Consider the following 22,538-nt stretch of genomic DNA (forward strand, 5'->3'; position numbering starts at 1 on the left):
CTTTTAGTTGCTGTTGGTATGAATAATTGATCAAATGATTTCTTCAAAGGTGTCAAATTCATTGGCAGTTGCTGAACAACATATTTCTCTGAATGATATTCACAGAGTTCTCTTTAGCCAGATTTATTGAGATGAAAGGGAAGGGACTGGATCCCCCTGCAAGACCCCCAGAGTGGAGAAATCTCCCCCTTGCTTTTCTCCCAGAGATTCTGAGAGATTCTCTTCAGATCATGATCTGTCTGATCTCGGTCCGTCTCTGGAGTTGGAGGGTCTTCCTGGCCAGCCTTCCCTCTTCCTTCCCTGTGCTGATTATTGTGGTCCTTGGATTCACATCTGGGGCTGTTTCTCTTCCCACCCAGGAGGATTTTTTTTCTTTTACCATCCATGTGACTCAGGGTCTAGTAGAACTTGGATTTATCCTGATGGACTCTTATGGGCCAAAAAGACCTTTTGGAGGTAAAGCCACGGAAAGTAACCATATTCTGCCCAAAACCCCAGCCCAGCAAGTCTGTAAATTGGGAGCTGATATCCTCTTGGAAACTTTCAAGGTAATCTAAAGATGGAATTGTAGGATGCTGTAGATATAATATTAAGAAGGTTTTTTCTTCTGTTGATATAAGATTTCTTCAAATTCTTATGATATTTAGAAATATTTCTAGGCTATCTTTAAAGGCAAAACTCAAGCTGTTTTGTTAACCTTTTCCTTCTCAAATTAAAATAAATGTAATTTTTTTTCTTAACCCTGCTTCTTACTATCTGTGGGAGACAGGAAATAACAGGAGCACTCCTTTGCATGAAATTTAGTTCAAGGCAAATTTGTTATTGGAGTGGGTTAAGGCCACCGAATGTAGCTTGCTTTGGCTTTTAAATGTGAAGCCTGTCAGAATATTCATGAACTGGAATAGGGCATAGCAGCAGGTCAGCCATTGGGGATTGGCTGGAATAGGACATGGTAACAAGGTCAGCCAATGTATAGTCATGGCAACTGGGTCAGCCAATGGGAACTATTTGGTGACTGAGAGCCATGCCAGACGGCTCAGAGCCTGCGCATGGCTTACCTATGAAGCTCTGTGCAAGAGAATTACCGTATTTTTCAGAGTATAAGGTGCACCTTTTCCCCCTTAAAAGAGGGTGAAAAATTGGGTGTGTCTTATACACTGAATGTAGCCCCACCTTTTGGCCTGTTCCTCCCAGCAATTTACCTCCTTGCAGCAAATGGGGAAATGGGGCTTGCAGAGGCTGCAATAGGCTATAGCAATCCCTGCAGCCTGAAACAGCTGATGATCGGGAGGCCCACCGAAATTGAAAGTGAAACTTGCTGTTAGCTCCAGGAGGCAAATTGCTGGGAGGCAGAAGCAGATTTTTTTTCTCGTGCTAATCAGGCTGTTTGTTGCAAGGAGGTAGGTCAATAACTATAAATGCCTATAGAATGTTCAAATTATCAGACTTATTTTTTAAAGACTGTTTTATTATTGTTCTAGACAGCTTCACACAATGAAGAAGCTTTTTAAAATAAATGCTTGATCTTAAGAGGCCCAGTGCTATTGTATCTTCTTTTAAATAGCAGAGAATAACATATACTTCCAGAAAGCCACATCAATTTTAACAGAATCTGTACAAGTATACTCTGAAATGTAACACTACAAACAGTCTATATTGTCTGTACTGTTTGCTGTTTGTTGCAAGGAGGCAAATTGCTGGGAGGCAGAAGCAGATATTTTCCCCTTGTTTTCCTCCCCAAAAGCTAGGTGCCTCTTGTACTTCGGAGCGTCTTATGCTCTGAAAAATATGGTAATCTAGTCTGCTCTCTGAATTGAAACTGGAAACCAATCTCTTCTCTCTGGAAGAATCTGCTGTTGGCATTGTACATTTATTCCCCCCCGATATTGGAACCACCTCTGATCTCCGCTCCTTCCGCAAGAAACTCAAGACCCACCTGTTTCGAGTAGCAGGTCTGGCCTAATTACAACCATAATCGTAACTGCATTTAACATCTATTCAAACCTTCCTGGATGGCTTTTTAAATTTTATATTGGGGTTTTAACGGGTTTTAAAATTGTTCTTAATATTTAAATTGGTTTTGGGATTTTATAACAGACCGTGTGTGTGAGTTGTTTATGTTTCATGTCTTATGTCTTATGTCATTTTTATTGTTTTGATTATGAATGGTCTGTACACCGCCCCGAGTCCCTACGGGGAGAGGGGGCGGTCTATAAATTAAATAAACTATAAACTATAACTATAAACACCCTCTCATTCTTTTGAGGCCTATGGAAACACAAGTGAGGGCACCAGACCCCCTCCCAGCCATGAGTCACAGTGGGTTTATCTATTCCTTCCCCAAGCAGAGTCTGCCTGAGTCCCATCATCCACTTCCCTCCCTGCCTAGGATCACCTGAATTCCTCCATTCAGACAGCAGGAAAAAGGGAGTTTGAACAGAGCTTCCAGGTCATTCTCTGTTCATCCATACTGACCTCTCCAAAACCAAATTCCCGCTCGGTTCCTGGACACCTCCAGCCAATGCTCAGCTGAGCTCACAGCAAGGCCAGGGCGGCTGAGAATTGGGATGGAACCACAAACACTCCACAAACCTCCCCAGCCACAACAGACTTTTAGATGCACACCGTGGCCTCACACACACTCCTAGACAGTGCCTTTATGTGGCCTCAAGGAGGGAGATTGGATCAATCTCACAACCCTCACCCTATCAGAGTTCCTCAGCTGTTGTCCCTGGTGGCAGTTCGAAGATTGTGAATCCCACTCCTGACACCAGTTTCTGTGGAATCAAACACAGGAGGACCCAAAAAACCAATAATCCAGGCTCACTGCAGTTGTTATTGATTCAGTGTCCACTGGAGGAATTTCCCTCCAGAACACAGCAGGACAGATTCCCACAGACAAAAGGATGCAGTCATATTTATACATTTCTGGAAAGGAGGACAAAATGATAATCATAAATAGGCATATCTAATAGATGATATAACCATGAATATTCATAATTAGCACACTTCAAGTTCATGCTCACCCACAGTTACTATCCTCAAGAAAGAGATATCGTCTAAATAAAAGGAAACTATCAGTTGTATTGCCACAGCAGTTTGCCTAAAAAGTATTGAGGAATGAGGGCATTAACCCTTTCTTTCTATCTTGTTAACGCATTCTCATTCCTCCAAGAAATCAGTTTCCTCACAATCTTCCAGACACTCTTTATTTATTTGAATAAAAATCATTGCCCCACTCATGTATGGAGAATAGCTTGGAGTTGAAATTCCTCTGTCTCACATTTCCACATTTCTTCTAGTCATAAGCTAAAATAGGGAGATACAAGAATTCCAGTCATTCAAACATTTCCCATTTGGAAACATACATATATGGTTTTCTTTGATTCCTGCATACTATCTCAGTGGAAATAATGCCTTTTTTCAAATAAAAGTAATGTTTGCAATACTTTAAATAACATGGTATTATATGTCATGTTTTTACATTCATTCTGGCTGTAAGCTGCTCCTTTGTGTTCAGGTCTGGCCTCAGAAGGATAATGTAGCACTTGGGGATGAAGATGCAGCCCAGCAGACCAGCACTGGAGGCCAGGATGGAGAAGACCTGCACAGCCACCATGTATTTCCCTTTGGTGCTCAGGTAGGTGGGCACAAAAGTCACCCAGACACTGCAGAAGACCAGCATGCTGAAGGTGATCAGCTTGGCTTCGTTGAAGGCCCCAGGCAGATTCCTGGCCAGGAAAGCCACCGTGAAGCAAATGGCAGCCAGGAAGCCCATGTAGCTGAGGGTGATGTAGAACATGACAACGGCCACTTCGTTGCATTGCAGGATGATCTCTCCAGGTTGGGAGTGGAGGTCAGAGTCAGGGAAGGGGGGAGAAACTCCCAGCCAGATGGAGCAGATGATAATTTGGAGAGCAGAAGAAGAAAGGATGATGGAGTTGGCCAAGCTCTTCCCCAGCCATCTCTTCACTCGGTTTCCTGGTTTTGTGGCCAGGAAAGCCAGCACCACCGTGATGGTTTTGGCCAAGAGAGAAGAAACGGCAACTGAGAAGATGAGGCTGAAAAGCGTTTGTCGGAGAAGGCAGGTGGCTTTCCTTGGTTGACCAATGAAAAGAAGAGGAGACAAGAAGCAAAGCAGGAGGGAGACCAGGAGGATGTAGGAGAGGTCCCGATTGTTGGCTTTGACAATGGGAGTTTCTCTGTATTTAATGAAGATGATTAAAACAAGGCCTGTAGTTAGGAACAAGAGCAGGGCAAAGGAGACCAAGATGATGCCCAGAGGTTCTTCATAAGACAGGAAGGTTATAACTTTAGGGATACATTGGATTCTGGACTCATTTGGGTATTTGTCATCCGGACATTTGGTGCATTTTTCTGCATCTGAGAAGCCAAAAATCAATTTTCTTTAATATTTCGTTCCTTTTATTTTTCATTAAAAAAAGCATAAGAAGGATGTACTTTTTTTAAAGTAGCTAGGTATATGAAGTTGAGGAAAGTCCTAAGGCTGTGATGGTGAATCTATGGCACCCGTGCCTCTTGGCACACGGAGCCATATTGAGTGGCACACCAGACATCAGCTCCAACTCGCATGCGCATGCCGGCTAGCTGGTTTTTTATATTTCCGGAGGGCCAGGGGAGGCCTTTTTGCCCCCCAACCGGTTACCGGGTCACAGCTCGCTTGTCCCACCCCACCCACTCTGTACTCTGCAGCTTGCCTGCCTGAAGAGCTGCACCCCTGCTAGGTAAGACTGCGAGTCGTGGCTTAGCTAGCTGCCCCTTCCCCAGGGCCCTGCCATGCTTCCCTACCTTCCACATGGTCTTACCAGCGGATCCCTATGCCCGCTAGTCTTCTGAGATCAGCGCCTAGCCAGGCCAGTGGGGGGCCCTTGGTGAAAATGCAGACGCTGTGATGGGGCTGAGAGAGGCGGCAGCGACGATACTGCGGCCTGGGGCTGCTGCACATGTACCCGCTCCCTTTCTGCAAAGGCAGAGCCCCCGCCCCCACTGGAGGAAGATGCTGCTTTCCACTCAGGCCCACATGCCTCTCATGCCAGCTCCGTGGGGCTTCAGGCTCCAAAGCAGCCCACTGGCTTCCCACCCAGCCACCTGCCTGCTCCTCGGCCGTGGCGCCGCTTACCGCTGGCAAAGAAGCGGAGCAAGAGGCAGAAGCCGTGAGTGGATGGGGGGAACCCCTCACATGGGGAGTGGGCCGCGGCGGAGTTTCCTTCCCCCTGGAACTCCAGACTCCACAGGACGAGTTCCCTGAGTAGCGCTGGTGGTTGGTTCCTTCTCTTTGAGAGCCGCCTTGCAAAATGTCAGAAAACACCCCGTTTTGCAAGGTGGCTCTCAAAGAGAAGAAAGCAGCCGTGGCGGAGAGGGAGGGAGAGGGAGAGGCTGGCAAAGAAGCCTTGGATTCCCCATTGCAGCGGCTGTCGGGGGAAGGAGGCAGGGTTACTGGTGGGCGCTTGCTTCCCAAGGCTTCTTTGGTAGCCTCCCTTACACAAACAAACACACACACACACACACACACACACACACATCACTTGCTGCCACGCGAAGCGAGCGCCGGCCAATGTCCCTGCCTCCTTACCCCGAGAGCCGCGGCAGTGGGGAATCCAAGGCTTCTTCGCCAGCCTCTCCCTTGCACGGCAGTGTGTGTGTGTGCGTGTGTGTGTGTGTGTGTGTCTGTGTGTGTAAGGGCAGCTAGCAAAGAAGCCTTGTGAAGCGAGCGCCGGCCACTACCCTTGCCTCCTTCTCCCAAGAACCGCTGCAATGGGGAATCCAAGGCTTCTTCGCCAGCCTCTCCCTCTCCCTCACGCGTTGTTGTGGGCACGCGGGTCCGTGCAATAGTGCACACGCGTGCAATTCTGCCATGCCGTTAAAAAAAGGTTCGCAATCACTGTCCTAGGGTGTGAATTATTTCTGGTGTAATGTAATTCATAGGAAGCTACATTATTACAGATTAATCATGAATCATATCATCTTTTCATGCAAATATTTAGAGTCCTGCCACATGGCAATTAATATACTGGACTTAGAGGATACCTACAGTATCTTGTAACATCTGGAAGCTATATGGAATTCAGGAGAAATTTCCTAACAGTGACAACAATTAACCAGTGGAACAGCTGTCCTCCAGAAGTTGTGGGTGCTTCAACATTGGATGTTTTTAAAAAGAGACTGGACAGTCACTTGTCTGAAATGGTATCAGGTCTCCTGCTTGAGCAGGGGGTAGCACTAGAAGACCTCCAAGGTCCTTTTCAGCTCTACTCTGATTGATTGATTGATTGATTGATTGATTGACTGATTGACTGATTGACTGATTGACTGATTGATCTACATGATTGGCAGAATATTTGCGCAATGAGTTGCCCCCATAACTATCCACAGCACCACATTATGGACCAGTGACACCTTTTATCTACGTGAACTTCAGGGAAGGACAAGGAAGCCAAGGAAGAGGTCAAAGGAGCTGCTCTTAGCCTTGAGGAAAGACAACAAGGAGAAGAGCTGAAGATCAGGAGGAGTCTGGGAGCCCCTTTTCCAATTGAAACAATCTCAATTGTTGGGGAAGGGAGGATACAGCCAGTGGTGGGATTCAGATGGTCCGGCCCGGTTCGAGTGAACCGATAGTAAAAATTCTGCCTGGCCACGTCTCTCCCCACCACTACTTGCCTCGCAGGCCTTGGCTGGTGCCTTAGAGTTATAGCTGCAGCTGCTCTTTGGCTCCCTTGCCTCAACCACGTGTCCATTCAGCCCAGCCTGTTTGCCTGCCTTTGCCGTGGCCTCCTGCTCGTCTTGGTCTGCTCCCGAATGCCCACCTCAGGCTGCTCCAGACCACTCCAACAGCAGCCATTCTTCATCTTTTCCCCCTTTCCTTTCCTTTCTCTTTTCCTTTTTCCTTCCCTTCCCATTCCCTCCATTTTTCATCCTTTCCTTCTTTCCCATTTCCTTTCCCTCCCCTTCCCTTCCCCTTCCTTCCTTCCTTCCTTCCTTCCTTCCTTCCTTCCTTCCTTCCTTCCTTCCTTCCTTCCTTCCTTCCTTGGGGTCTGAGGGAAAGTCAGGGGACCCATTTCCTCCTTGACCCCCTCCCCAACATCTGCTCTGATGGCAACTATGGCTAAAAGGCCTTTGGAAGCTGGGGCTACCCCCTCCCCCTCCCCATTGCAGAAACTCCTCTTGCTGCAGAATTGGGATCTTTCAGATCTTCTTCTCCTGCCCCAGCCAGGGGAAGGGGTTGACCAGGTCAGCCAACAGATTTCAATCGTCCCTCCTGGCTCACCGGAGCCACTCCAATTCCCCCCCTGGCCAGAGGGACCTCTGGCTAAAAGCCCCTCAGTGGACACCCCATGCACACACACACCAATGTGGAGTTCAGAATGATGTTTCTCCAAAGAGGTTCTGGGGAACCCAACCCCCCGCTGCCCCTTCCAGAGCCCAGAAAACTCCCAGGCAAAGCAGCGCTGCCTTGTTCTTAGGAGTGGGGGAGAGAATGGATGGTAGGAAATAAAAACTTGAGGAAGAGGGAGGGAGATCCAGAGGAAATGGAGAGAGGCCCTTGCCCCGTTCCCACCTCCTCCCAGGTGGCCCACAAGGTTGAAAAGCTTCTGATTCCTCACTCTCACTCTCTTTTTCTTTTATCTTTCCCCCCTCTCTCTCGCTCTTACTCTCTCTCTCTCTCTCTCTCTCACACACACACACACACACACACACACATACAAACTCACAATCTTATCCCTGCAAGTCCCCCTTCTCTGCCTGCTCCAGAGAGAGAAGCTTGCCTGCACAGAAGAGGCACCGATCGAAGCGCGTCCCAATAAGTTAATCAGCCGGGCTTTCCTGGGATGCGAGCGATGCTGCCGGGTGCTTGGAAAGGACTTTGGCCACCGGCCCACCACTAAAATCAAACAATGAGGCGAGGCGCAGAGCTGGTTGGAAGAGTGGGTGTGGGTGTGGGGGTGTGGGTGTGTAAAATGGCCGGTTTCATCCAAAGGAGTTTTTGTTTCAGGTGGATCTCCTAGCTTTCAAAGGAGGAAAGGAAGGGGTAGAAAGAGAGAGACGAAAGAAAAGGAAAAAGAAAGAAAAGGAAAAGGAAAGGAGAGAGAGAGAAAGAAAGAGGGAGTTATGGAGGAAGGGAAAGAAAGAAAGAGAGGGAGGGAGGAGGAAGTGAATGAGATATAGTTGGATGGATGGATCAATAGATACATGGAGGGAGGGAGGGAGGGAAAGAAAGAAAGAAAATGAGAGGAAGCAAGGACACAAACCATAGCTTCAAAAGACTCTTTCAAAAAGCACAACAATGCTTGAAAGGGCTGGAAGGGATCTTGGAGGTCATCTTCTAGTCCAGCGATGGCGAACCTTTTTTGGCTCGCGTGCCACAAGTGGGGGGAGCACAGGGGGGTCGTGTGCAGGCGTGCTGCACCCATAATGCAATGCGCAACCCCCCCGTGCGCATGTGTGCACAACAGGCACAGACCCCCCCCCCATTTTACATGCTTTTTTCACCTTCCCCAGGCTCCAGAGGCTTTATAGGAGCCTCGGGAGGGTGAAAAGAGCCTCCCCCACACTCATCCAATCACATGACCACCAAGCCACGCCTACCCAGTTACATTACCACCAAGCCACGCCCACCCAATCACATGACAACCAAGCCACACCCACCCAGTCACAAGACCACCAAGCCATGCCCACAGAACCAGGAGTAAAAAGATTTGAATCCCACCACCGGATACAACCCTCTTCCAATAACTGACTCCTGTTACACACGAGTGTAAGATCTGCTCTCTATTATTCCAGACTGTCAGACATGGAAAAATGAATTCAGTTACAAGAGAGGAGATTTTAACTGAATGAGTGAAAAAATATGATAAAAGGATGAGCTGTTTTAGAGCTGAGCCAGTAAAGCAGAGAAGTTCAGTCTCCTCTTCATGGATCATCTGAGAGCAAAGACTGAGCAGCCATCAGTCAGAGAAGCTTGAACTGGGATTCCTGCAGAGAGGAGGGAGTTGGGCTAGATGGTCTCAGGGTCTCCTCCTAATTTATAAAGGTTGTCATGCCATAACATGCACTGTATTTTTCGGAGTATAAGATGCACCAGAGTATAAAATGCACCAAGGTTTTGAAGAGGCAATTTTTTTAAAAAAGTAGGTAGGTAGAGGAAGAGAAAGAGAAAGAAATACAGTAGGTAGGTAGGGAGAGAGAGAGAAGTTAGGTAGGGAGGTAGATAAAGGGATATATAGAGAGAGAGAAATAGAGAGAGATATAGAGATAGAGAAATGTAGTAGGTAGGTAGGGATAGAGAGAGAGAGGGTAGGTAGGTAGAGGGATAGAGAGAGAAAAAAAGAGATAGAGAAAGAAATACAGTAGGGAGGGAGGGAGAGAGAGAGAGTAGGTAGGTAGGTAGATGTTTCCAGGTGTATTTATCAATGTGCTGGAGAAGGAAATCACTGACAATCTGCAGCACCTAAGACTTTGCTTATGCTGGCAAAGCACTTGATCAATGTAATTCTCATCAACCAGTTAAAGAGCTTTCCAGGAGGGAAAAAAAAGTTTTTACACTCTGCAAACCTCCCCCAAAAGGCCCGTTTTTGTGAAAATGCCCCCCCCTTTTTAAAAAAGTCATGAATAGCCTTGGGGGGCTTTTAGAGTGCTCGGGGGGGGCAGAAATGAGCAAAAAATGGCCCATTTTTCGCAAAAACAAGCCCGTTTTTTGTCAATAGAATTGCAGGCATAGCCTTATGGAGGCTTATAGAGTGTTGCTGGGGGTGGGGGGGGGCAAAATGGTCCGTTTTTTGCTCATTACGGCCCTCCCCAGCCTCCAGGAGCTCTCTGAAAGCCTCCATAAGGGTATGCACGGCCATTTTGGTGAAGGGGGTGGGGCTTCAGGAGGCAAAAAATGCTGTATTCGATGTATAAGACGCACCCAGATTTTCAGCCTCTTTTTTGAGGGAAAAAGATGAGTCTTATATTCTGAAAAATACAGTAACTGTTGTGCTGTTGTTGCTCTAGCCCCACCTAGTGGCCGGGGGCAGATAAGCCTCACTATAAGGTCTGAAGCCAGACTCCATTTTCTGTCAGCCTTTGGAGGAGACGGAAGCAGCCGTTGTGACCGAGACCCCTGGTCATCTGGAGACGGCCTCCCTCCCTCACACGGAGCATCGCTGGAGAGGTTACAGCTGCTTCTTTGCTGGCTGTTAGTTAATGCTGCCTATCTCATATTTACATTTGATTTCCACTATTTGCATCTCTTCAGTTTCACCTGCCCTCTTCTCCCAATAAAGCATCCAGATCCACGCCAGGCTCCCTTTCATGGGAGGAGAATAGGGGGACTTAGCTGCCTGTCCAGCTGCACACAGACCCACCTGTGAGTGAATGTGTGGCTGGCTGCCACACGGTGACCTCGTCTGCTTTGAGTGTGGACCCTTGCAAAGGTGAGCCGGAGCTAGGCATCAAAACCCCTGCAGAGGTGAGCCTGACTGAGCTCGGCTATGGGACCCCAGCTGGGGTGCGCCTAGGTTAGGCGGGCCTGATACTGCCAAGGAAGAACGGACTCCATGATGTGTTGCAACGCATCAACCAGCTCAGCAAGATCCAAAGACCCCGGCTGGCCGATTGAGACGGTATTTATTAAAATCATACAAAAGGTTTCTGTGTTACAGCGTGTTATTACATGATTGGTTAAAACACTTGTTACTGGGCAGGCTTTGTTCACTTGTCACGTATACGTGTTACCGGGCAAGCTTGTTCACATGTTACAAAAAGATGTTACAGAAGACTGTTGCATAGAAATGTTGCAAAGCAAAGAATGTTGCATAGAATTGTTGCAAAGCAAAACCTTGAGCAAGCTTTGTGCTGGCTTAGCAGAAATGTGATGCAGCTAGCAACTTTTAACATGATCGCTACATCTCCTCTGTTTTAACTTTATTAAGGCTGAAACCATGGAGCTTTTACGTCCATGGAGGTGAGTGCTATTTCAGGTCGCGTGTTGCCCTCCGACCCCAGGCTTCCTGTGTCCGCACCTACCATTCTTTCAGCGTCATCTTCTGAATCATTATCCGGGGAGAAATGTAGCAAGGGTTGCTTACTTTCATCTGTTGGTATCAACCTATACGCATTATTCTCAAGCATCATATTAATTTGTGCAGTAGTTTTTGCTTCAGCAATGGCATTCAAACTACGCTTAATCATGAATACAAAAATAGGCAATAAGCAAGGTAATAGTATACATCCCATAGCAATCATTGCAACAAATATAAAAACAGCTTTTAAACCTGGGAATTTGGGTAAAATACCATAGTTGCGGTATCCATACATACCATCTTCAGCCCATGTGGCAGGGCCGTCAGTTCTTGGGCTTCCCAGGGCCATTTTTCCCCCATGTTGGTTCCCCCACATACAAAACAATTAGTAACATTCAATGTGTTAGCAATGTCCTCTGCTAGTTGGACAAAAGTGTTAGTAACATGTTGTGGTATTTCGGGGATATTCAATTTCTCAATTTCCTGATAAAATGACCAAAAAAGTCCTTTAGTTGTTCGCAATTGCTTAGTTTGCTTGGTTACTGTCCAGCGCAACGCAATGTGTGGGTCTCTACCACTTGCTTCTATGGCCAAGCCATATTCTACTTCCCATGTTTTAGTAGGTGTGCAAGTTATGGTAATTGGGTTGCACGAATTTCTTGGACACTTGCTGTTGGCTATGCCCGTTTCCAACTTGCATTTATGGTTTCCACCAGGTGGATCCCCAGACCACATGCTGACACAGCACCAATATGGGCAAAAGCTGTAAGTGTCCCGTTCGGAGCAAGTCCCTTTGTTATTGTAGCACATGTATTTTCGTTCAAGCATGAGACTCCTTTCCCATTGTAATGTCCCACAAGTTGATTTCCAACAATTGCGATTGATTGCTAAACAAGCGTCAAAACTGAGGCGGACTTGCGTGTTGAGGGATTTAAACTCAGTTTTGTTGAGTAATTCTTTTCTACCGCATTCAATGGTGTAAATGGACATCACATATGTAGTAACAGTTTTCGCTTCTTTTGGGTTGTAACATTGAATCTTGTTGTTAAGGGTACACATGTGATATACAGTATTATTGACTCTACAAGTTGATGGATTAGTAATTTGACAATGTTCAGGTTTGATGGTATGATATATCAATGTCTTAGAGACCTTGCCATTGTGTATTGTGGTGGTGATGCAATCGCTACAACTTTGATTGTTAAGTGGTGCAGCACGCCGAATTCGTGAGAAATGAGTGGATTGTTTCTGGAACAACAATAAAGTCAATCTGGCAGAAGTGGCAAGTCCTTTAACTATTTTGGTAATTTCACACTGATATGGTCCCAAATCTACTGCCTTAGGGTTTTTGACAGTCAATTGAGTAGTACGGAAATGAAATGTTTGTAAATAATGTTCTGAATCTTCAGGAAGCCATGTGTTGTTAAAAAACCATCGCCAAAAAGTACCTTTTTTCTTGATAGGAGATCATTGTCGACAGGACATGGTGGGAGCATATGGCACTCCTTGTATGAAGGTGTAGCGTACCTGGTGTGTTCGTATGAGGGAATTGTATTTTGGAAAGTCCGGTGCGTTTCGGCGAATCCTTGCTCCTGGGAGAGGCTCGCTTACTCCTAGTGCATAGTCTGGAATTTCTTTGGCTTTCCACAAACAAGTATTCACATCGCATGGCTCTGGAAAACAGCATGAAAAATGGCGAAGCAAAGTTCTTGAAGAGGGGTAAGGAGAGGTGCGGACAAGAGTCATCCAAGAAAGAAAAATTGAGGATAATGGAGGATAAACCACAGAGGGTGTTGAATAGAGATAAACAGTTTGGTTAAAATAGGTGTTATTGGACAAAAATCCAATGCACGAGTAGGAGCCAATAGTTTGAGGAGTTACGTGTAAGGAAAGACGAACTTGACAAGAGTCATGATATAAGTATTGAATTAATATCAAAGGTTTTAAAGAAGGGAAAAGAAATTTGCCCTGATGCTGCAAGGCATAGGGGCAATCAGTGAGAAGAGTGTCTTTGAACACAAAAGTCACATGAGTGTCAAGAGGTGCAAAAATCACCTGAGGGTGAGCAACAAATCGAGCAGAGGCATAAGATAACAATGAGAGAAAGAGTTTAAAGAAAAAGGAGTGATATGTCAGGGGGAGAAGAAAAGGCAGGGTCATCTTGATCTTCTTCTGGTATGCGGTGATACGGACGAACACAACGAGCAGGAACCCAGAGAGTCTTGTCATCAATTTGTACCGCTGCGTAGCCTTTTCCCCAAGTAATCAATTGTGCCGGACCTTTCCAGTGTGGATCCGGCAATTGCCTGTAGTAAACAAGAGGTCGGGAGGCAGGGAGAGGAGGTTTAGAAAAGTGACGAGAGGCTGCAGAGGAAGCAGGTGTGCCAGTAAGGTTAAGAAAGTTGATAGTATAAAGACAAGTATTTAGAATGTTTTGCAACATCGGGAGATTGGGGGGGGGGTGTAACCCTTTTGACCCCATATGCCGATCAAGAGCTAATTTCAAGGTTTTATTTGCTCGTTCTACAATTGCTTGTCCTTTTGAATTAAAAGGAATTCCAAATTTGTGAATAATGGACCACCTATAACAAAATTCAGCAAAAGCAGAGGAGGTATAAGCAGGACCATTATCAGTTTTTAAAATTTTTGGACACCCCAATGTTGCGAAAGATCGAATGCAGTGATTAATTGTTTGCTTGGTATTCTCACCCCGTTGCGGGGTCACCATAATAAAACCCGAAAAAGTGTCCACAGAAACGTGAAGGTATTTCCATGGGGCAAAGGGAGAATATTGAGTGACATCCATTTGCCATGTCTCACAGGCCGAGGTACCCCTGGGGTTCACGCCCTGTGGGATAGCAGCAGCCTGGAGACTACAGGTCGGGCATTGTTGAATAATGGCAGTTGCTTCTGCCATTGATATGCCAAATTGCTTCATCAAGGCTTTTTTGTTTTGATGAAAAAAGGTGTGACTTTCACCTGCTGTTAATGGGGCAGGCTGAGGTGAAACAATAGTTAGAGGCATCATTTTGCAGGCCTCGTCTGCCATGTGAGTTCCTTCAGATAGGAACCCAGGCAGATGCTGATGACTACGAATGTGTGCTACAAACAAAGGTTTAGTCCTTGCGTGTAGTACTTTTTGCAATTGTGTAAACAACATCAAAAGGGAAGGTGTTAAAGAGGGTGAGATATAGGCATCAAAAATGTGTAAAGTTAATTGAGCAACATACAGACTGTCTGTGATGATATTTAGAGGTTCGGAAGAAAATAATTCCAAAGCCAGAATAAAAGCTGCCAATTCAGCCTGTTGTGCAGATGTTTGTGTATTAGTCAATTTCTTATGCCATATCTGTTGTGTATTCCAAGTACATGCACCATGATTTTTGGACCCATCTGTGAATACGGTTAACGCATCTTTAATGGGTTGTGATGTTATTGGTGTAAAAAATTGTATCGGAATGGTCTTAATAACTTGTAGCCTTGGGTCAGCTGGCAAATGACATGAAATTTGACCAGGCCATTCCGTGAGTGCATCTTGGAGAAGGATAGAATTTTGAAAAAGAGGTTCCCATTGAGATAACTTGAAAGGGAGGTAAAGCGTAACAAAATCCATTCCCATTAAGGCACGGGTTCTTCTTCGTGCTTTTTCAATGAGTAAAGCTATTTGGGCTGCTCTGGGTGTGAGTGAATTATGAGGTGTATGTGCTAGATGTAACCATTCTAAAATGTAAAGTTTAGGTTTTGGGATTAAACATGTAAAAAGCAAATTTTCCATATATATCCCCAAGTAATTAAAGGAATCGGTGTTTTGTCTGGTAAAACAGTAAAAATATACCAGAGGGAGAGGCAAACTTGTTTTTTGTTGAAAATGCCTCTGATAAGTGGTCAAATTAGAAAGTGAAAAAATTCAAGTGATTGAAAGTAAAAAAACAAAGATTGAGTTTGTTTTACATGGCTGGGTCACACCCCTTTGCGGGGTGCCATAATAAATCCTGAATAAATATCCATGGAAATATTTCCTTGGGGCAAAAAAAAAAGGTATTGAATCATCCATATGCCAGAGTTCACAAGTCCTCACATACACAAGTCCTCACATATTCATAGCTGTGACTTTCTGAAAAAACATATCTCTGACTTTCTGAAAAAACATATCTCTAACTTTCTTTCACTTACTGAAATCCTTACAAAAACATATCTCTAACTTTCTTTCACTTTCTGAAATCCTTTCTTGTTGCTTGTACAAAATGCACATTGATTCGGTCTCAAAATGACCTCACCAACTGCCAAGCTTCAACTGTCCTTATCAACTTGCCTATTTCCTCTCTTTTGTTTCTGCAACATCTCCAGTACCTTTCAACAAAGCACATCTTTTTCCCACGTTTAGGTCAGATGCCTTTTACAACATTCTCTTCCCATCTATATACAAAGTAACCTTATTCTGGCTCCAATATCGTCCCTCTAAATGTCCGTGTGAAACTGATCTGGATTCTAGCAAAAATGTTATTCATTCTTTCTGACTGCATTTTGTATTTTTTAGGTCATCTCTGTTAAAATTCTAAAAGGGACAGCAACCAGTGCTACTGATAAACAATTAAACAAACAGACGTGACATCTGTTAAACATACAAAGTGCGCGCAAACATAAAAACATAAAAGAGAAAAAACACAGCTTCAAAAATAAAACAAGCAATTAAGATAGTTTGAGTATACTCTGAAATATGCAGGCATCAGATATCACCCTTAACCCCGCCTTGCTGATGCTCGCAGGGAGAGGAGAGGAAAAAAAATGGTGAAAAGAACACAGCCCCCCCTTCCTCCTGCCTTCTCACCAGAGGCAAAGAGGGGGGGTAAAAGGAAAGGAAAAAATGTTTTGTTAAAATGACAGGCTCTTTTAACACAACACGCTCTGCTTTTTCAGCCAACACACCTTACATTTCAAGTATCCAATACTGACTACATACACACCTATTCACACCTATAGTTACATTTCTTTTGCCACATTAATTTTTACACACTATCATTACAGATGCAAAGAACGGTAAGTCAAAGGAAATTAAATGCACAGCGGGGGAGGATTGCAAAAGCAAAAGTCAGGAAAGGGAAAGCGAGAGTTGTATCTTTTTTCCAAGGCAATTTACAATCCATACTAGGGTTTTGATCCCTGATGAAAGAGAGGGCGAGTTGTTACAGACATGCCCCTCCTTGGATTTTTATACTCCCTTTTAAAATAACACTTTCCTTGAGGTTTGCTGCCTTGTAATAAAGCAGCTGCTAATAAATTAGTTTTATGAGAAGATATTCTTATGTCCTGACACACTTTAATCATATCTCAACAATTCCATTTGAGCCTGCAATATATTAAACCGATACAGGCTCTTTCAAAAAAAAAAAAAAAAGGGAGGAGGTGTGTGTGGGGGGAGCAGCAAGCAAAAGCCGACACAGAGTCTTTTTAAAGAGGGAAAAGTGTGTGTGTGTGGGGGGAAACAACAGACATCCCGGAGAGGGGGAGGTGGGGGGAGAGGAAACATAAACCAGCAGAAACTCTTTCAAAAGAAAAGAAGGGGGGGAATAAGAGGCAGACATACAAAGTCAAACTTTTCTTGCGAAGCAGGGCAATCCTTTAAACTAATTACTTTATGATCTTGTGGAATAAATTTAGGTGGAGAGGCAGAAAACATATGTTTATTCCCCTCCTCTTTTGCTAATTGTTCCTCTAACCATGGAGGAGCTGAAAAATTAACATCTCCATGAGGAGTTGAAAGGCCAATTGAAAATAATTTTGAAGAGAGAATTTTTACTTGATAGATAACACTTTTGCAGGGGCTCTTTGTGTCTTGTGGAAATAAATCCCAATCTTCCACATAGACATTTTTATGGAGCCTTTGCCAAATAAGCCGGACATTGTTTTTCTAAGTACTAGAAAAATTTACTTAAAGAAACTTTAGAAAGAGGATAGTATTGCCATTAATTTTTTGCAAATTATAGGCCTTCTCGATTAAAAGTGAAAGTTCATTCCTAACCTGAATGAGACTTTGAATGTGAGGAGCTCATACTTACGAAGCGCTTGCCCGCCAGGTGCGTAAGATGAGAATCAAGGCGCCGAACACGTAGACACGGGACTCGGCGTGAGACGTCCGAAAGGCAATTCGGCACGTCGGGGTCACCAGTTGTGAGTGAATGTGTGGCTGGCTGCCACACGGTGACCTCGTCTGCTTTGAGTGTGGACCCTTGCAAAGGTGAGCCGGAGCTAGGCATCAAAACCCCTGCAGAGGTGAGCCTGACTGAGCTCGGCTATGGGACCCCAGCTGGGGTGCGCCTAGGTTAGGCGGGCCTGATACTGCCAAGGAAGAACGGACTCCATGATGTGTTGCAACGCATCAACCAGCTCAGCAAGATCCAAAGACCCCGGCTGGCCGATTGAGACGGTATTTATTAAAATCATACAAAAGGTTTCTGTGTTACAGCGTGTTATTACATGATTGGTTAAAACACTTGTTACTGGGCAGGCTTTGTTCACTTGTCACGTATACGTGTTACCGGGCAAGCTTGTTCACATGTTACAAAAAGATGTTACAGAAGACTGTTGCATAGAAATGTTGCAAAGCAAAGAATGTTGCATAGAATTGTTGCAAAGCAAAACCTTGAGCAAGCTTTGTGCCGGCTTAGCAGAAATGTGATGCAGCTAGCAACTTTTAACATGATCGCTACACCCACCTGCAATGGGGACGGAAGGAAGGTGGAATTCCACCAGGCTAATCACAAACCCACAAATACTGGTATTTATTTTAAAAAGAATACAGCATTTTCCAATTAGCAGTGTTTAATATAAAAATGCCATGGTATCTACTCTTTGGAACCATTAATTCCCTGAGTAGTTAAATTGGCCAGATCTGTTGAGATGGTTCCCCTCCTTCTCCTCTGGATTCCTCCTCCAAAGGATCTAAGATTAATGGATCCATATCGGGACCCCCATACCTGCCATGGCTGCAGCCTTGGAGACCCCAAGATCTTTTCATCCTCCTTCCTTCCCCTCCTCGATCTGGAGGAATATGCAGCATTCATGGCCTGGACCAGAGTCTTCATGAGACTGTAATATTGGTAATAATTTATGAACCCTTTTCTGTCCCATTTCCATTGGGTCTCCAGTGGGGCTTTCTGGGTGCATCTTCTGCGGCCTTTGACGGAAAAGACATTCTTTGAAAGAGAACAATGAAAATAATGTTCTTGAAACTTTACTTCCACAAATAAAACGGGTTTAAAGACAGAATCTTTTGGCCTTTCTTTCGGCAGATAACTAAAGTTCCAAATACTATGGATGTATTTGAGAAGTCTGCGCTTGTCTATTTCATACACTGCAAAAGTTGTGAGGATCCAGACTTTCCCCTCAATGGGTCCTGGGAGACGCATAAGTGTTAAATGGAAAGGAAGAATTCTCTCCCAAATGAAATCAAATTCTATGAAGTGAACAAAGACGTTGACTTGTCTCCACTTAGAGAGGGAATCCCTGAGGGCTGCTGTATGTCCAGTTGTTGAGAACAGTTGTGATATAACCACACAAATTCCATTCGTGAGAAGCACAGGAGGGAAAATCCTCATGAAATTCTCTCCCTTTTCTGTGTCTGAAACAAAGAGGCCAATCAGGGTCCATCTGAAGTGGAGGAGCAGCTGGACAATTGCTGGGTACTGGAATCCTTCTTTGGGGAGCATCTGGTGGAAAAAGGGGAATCAACTTTTATCACTCAGAGCCTCTGAAGCTGATCCATAATTGATCTGGAAAAGGAATTGAAAGGATTAGAGCCGTGATGGGGAACCTGTGGCATGCAGAGCTTTCTCTCCCAGCATTCCAGCCACCCCAGCCCAATTCCACTAGCATCCACATGCAGGCGCACCTCCTGCCGGCCAGCTGGTTTTGGGGCCTTTGTGGAGGGCCAGGGCAGGGGACGCATGAGTATGCAGTGGGGGGGGGGTCACATTGTGCAGGAAACTCCGGCCGGCTGGAAGTGAGTGTGAATGGCCTCCCCCCTCCCCCCCCAGTGCTTCCTGGCTCAGTTGGAGGCTTCCTTCAGCCTTCAAACAGTTGCAGGTTTTTTTTTGGGGGGGGGTTGCTTCCAGGTTGGGGCAGGAGGCTTTCCAGGGCCAAAATGGGGCGTGGAAAGTGCAGGGTTTCCCCCCCCCCCCCCGTTATTACCGAATTGTGAGCTCTTAGGAAAGAATCCCCTCCTTGTCGGTTGCTAACAGTGGTGGGTTTCAAAAATTTTTAGAACCTCTTCTGTAGGTGTGGCCTGCTTTGTGGGAGTAGCTTGGTAGTCATGTGACTGGATGGGAGTGGCTTTGCAGTCATGTGACTGGGAGGAAGTGGCCAAGACGATGTCAGCATTCCCAGTCAATATAGAGGTGTAAATTACACAGAAAAGAAAGAGGCATCCATACATCTGAATTTAACTTCAAAGCAGTGGCAACAACTTAAATTCATTAAATAATAATGTTTGTTAGGGCTATGCACTGTTTTTGAATATATAGGAATGCAAAGCCCACAGCATCTACTTGGTACTTTTTAAAGCAGCGGCACCTTTTTCCTGGATTCATGAAATATCTACTTTAAAGAGTTGTGGGTGGGTACTATATTTACAGTCTTGTATTCTCTTCAGTACTTTGTTTGGAACAGAATCCAAAGTACCATGCAGTCCTAGCATTTGTACTAAAGCTAGGCAAGTTATTTTACAGGGCTCTGAGCACTCCTCCAGATCTGGCCAATGAAGCAGATGTTCCAAAGTCCTCCCACAACTTTCCAATGCTTGGAAATCCCACCAAATGATTTATACAGGCCTATTTCATATTTTCTTCTATATGGCAATCAGGGGGGTTTTACATATGGTTCACAGGTGGTCTATTTCCCAAGTACTTAGAGGGCCAAGAACTGCCTTTCCTAGATTGCAGCTTTAGCTTCCTTGAATGTTTACACACCTTCAGGCCATTCAAATATAGACTAGCTCTGATCCTGGAACCATATCACATGCTTTATATGTTAATATCATAATCAATGTAATCATTATTGCTAAAATAACAGGCAGCAGTTAGAGTAGTTTGTAACAAAACATGGGCAATAAACAAGAAGTTGATTCACCACCACCACCCCTATTTTAGCTTGTTTCTGTCTTATCTAATATTTTCCTGAAATTCTTCCATAATCCAGACTACTAAAAAGAGTTCTACATAATTAGCCTTTTAAAATAAGCTTGATGTCCAACAGATTTCCTACTTATTAATATGAACAGGTTCTGGCCTGTTGCTTAAAAAAATAAATCCATACCACAATCTACAGGAAAATGCAGTCTGTAAGTATAATTTCTTTTGTGCTACTACTAACACCACTACACATAAGCACCATACAAAAGGCTAGTAAGATTATTTGCAGAATAGTGTGCTCTCTCACACTTGCCTTTGTTGTTTAAACCACTTTGTAGAGTATATAATATACAATATACTGTGTATGTAGAGGGGAAACTACTTGGATTGGCCACCCTCTTAAGATCTTGGGCTTGGAATTATGTGCACCAGAAACAATACCTATTTGTTTCAGAGTATTTTCAGATTGACAGGCTGACATGTGCTGAACTATCTGTTCTTTGTTTTGTGTACACAAACATAAAGTACAATCGGTGCAACTGTTAACTCTTTATACTGTATATAATCTCTGAAAATGTAAAAGGGAGAAAACAGAACTCCCCAGTCTGTCCCAACCGCATTTCAGCTTCTGCAACTTCCCTCCACCCTCAAAATACAGGGCCAATAAGTTATATTCCAATCTTACACAACAGAAACAACCCCCCCCCCCACACACACTGTTTACATTTCTTTGAAGGCTTTATCAGCACCTGTCCCTGCATAAAGAGGCTCAAGGAAAGATAATTAATTTCTTATTGGACTTGGAAGTACTTAGAAATAGCAAAAGTTCCCACTGCTTTCCAGTGTCTCAAAAGCCCATCATAAAGGCGAGAGTCTATCCTTCTGCTTCTCAGTGCAGAAATCCCTAATATGTTCCAGTAGATTTCAAAGCATCACTTGGAAGCAGAAACAGCCAATGTGGACCCTCAAGAGTAGTCACTGCTATATAAGGTTTCTTTAGTGCTGTGAGCTATACAATTTAAAGTTTCTGCATACTGCCATCAAGCAATTTAAGCCGAAATATACCTCTGAATAAACAGGTATTTTGCTTATGGCATTTGTACATTACTGCAACAAGCAAGCACTCGCCCTCTAAATAAGTTAGACAGTCATAATATTAAAACTTGATAAGTGTTCTTAACAAGAAATTCACAATGGTAGCATCAAACATACATTCCAAAAATACTTATGATATTTGCACAACCACCTGCTTTGCAGTTCTTGTCTTCTTAACTGATGGGAGACTGAAACTCAATATTCCCAATTAAAAAGAAATAGTATGTTGGAATACTGAAAAACTCAGCCAAATGGAAAAATGCAAAGAAAAAAATATTAGCCTTCCTGCTAAGAAGTAACAATTTATATATAGTATGCACAATTCTTTTAGTTAAATTATTGCTGAACAATTTATAATAGTTGCATCACAATATTATTCTAAGATATTTGCCACTACTACCCTACGTCCTAAATATTCACTATTGTCTCCCCCCCACCCACCCCGATTTAAGGGCATGTGAAATTGTTTTGATGAAAGTTGCATGATATGAAACTTCTCTTCTTTGAAATGTTTGGTTTTAATTCTCCAATGAATCACAAGGAATGATTCAAATCACAAGGAATGATTCATTCATTTGGGAGCTGTTATTCAAAATAACAGCTCCCAAAAGAAACCAGCATGGCTGCATAAAGAACTATCTGACAAACTGAAAGACAAAAAAGGTAAGTATAACAAGTGGAAAGAGGGGGACATAACTAAGGCAGAATATCAGCAAATAGCCTGAGCCTGTAAAGATGAAGTGAGGAAAGCTAAGGCTCACAATGAAGAAAGGCTTGCCACAAAAGTAAAAATTAACAAAAAAAGCTTCTTCCAACATGTTAAAAACAAGAAAAAAGTTAAGGAAACAATTGGTCCATTGCTAGGAGAAAGTGGCAAGAAGGTGACAAGCAACAGGGAGAAAGCAGAACTATTTAACTCATGTTTCGCATCTGTCTTTACACAAAGGGATAAAACAGTCCAACCTATCAAAAGCAGCACCCCAAAAATCAGATTAGGAACACAAATTGAAATAGGGAAGAAAATGGTAAGTGAGCACCTATCTACCCTAGACGAGTTCAAATCACCAGGACCGGATGGATTACACCCCAGCGTTCTGAAGGAACTAGCAGACGAGATCTCAGAACCACTGAATTATATCTTTCAGAGATCCTGGAACACTGGGGAACTACCAGAGGACTGGAAAAGAGCTGATGTGGTTCCCATCTTCAAAAAAGGGAAAAAATTAGATCCAGGAAACTACAGACCTATCAGCCTGACCTCAATACCAGGAAAGATTCTGGAAAAAAATAATCAAGC

At 44.2% G+C, this 22,538-nt stretch overlaps 1 protein-coding gene across 1 annotated transcript in view; it reads right to left on the minus strand.

The window, feature by feature from the left end:
• Nucleotides 1-3,472: 3,472 nt before the first annotated feature.
• Nucleotides 3,473-22,538, minus strand: part of LOC309392697 (vomeronasal type-2 receptor 26-like) — a gene marked incomplete at both ends in the record, with an annotated part of 115,940 nt that continues 96,874 nt past the window's right edge. Inside the window, one exon of the mRNA XM_081954125.1 lies at nt 3,473-4,383. Coding sequence (XP_081810251.1) covers nt 3,473-4,383 — 911 coding nt within the window. The remainder of the gene's footprint in view (nt 4,384-22,538) is intronic.

The sequence above is a fragment of the Natrix helvetica genome (genome assembly GCF_964273705.1).
Source record: "Natrix helvetica genome assembly, chromosome: 5".
Classification (NCBI taxonomy): Eukaryota; Metazoa; Chordata; class Lepidosauria; order Squamata; family Natricidae; genus Natrix; species Natrix helvetica.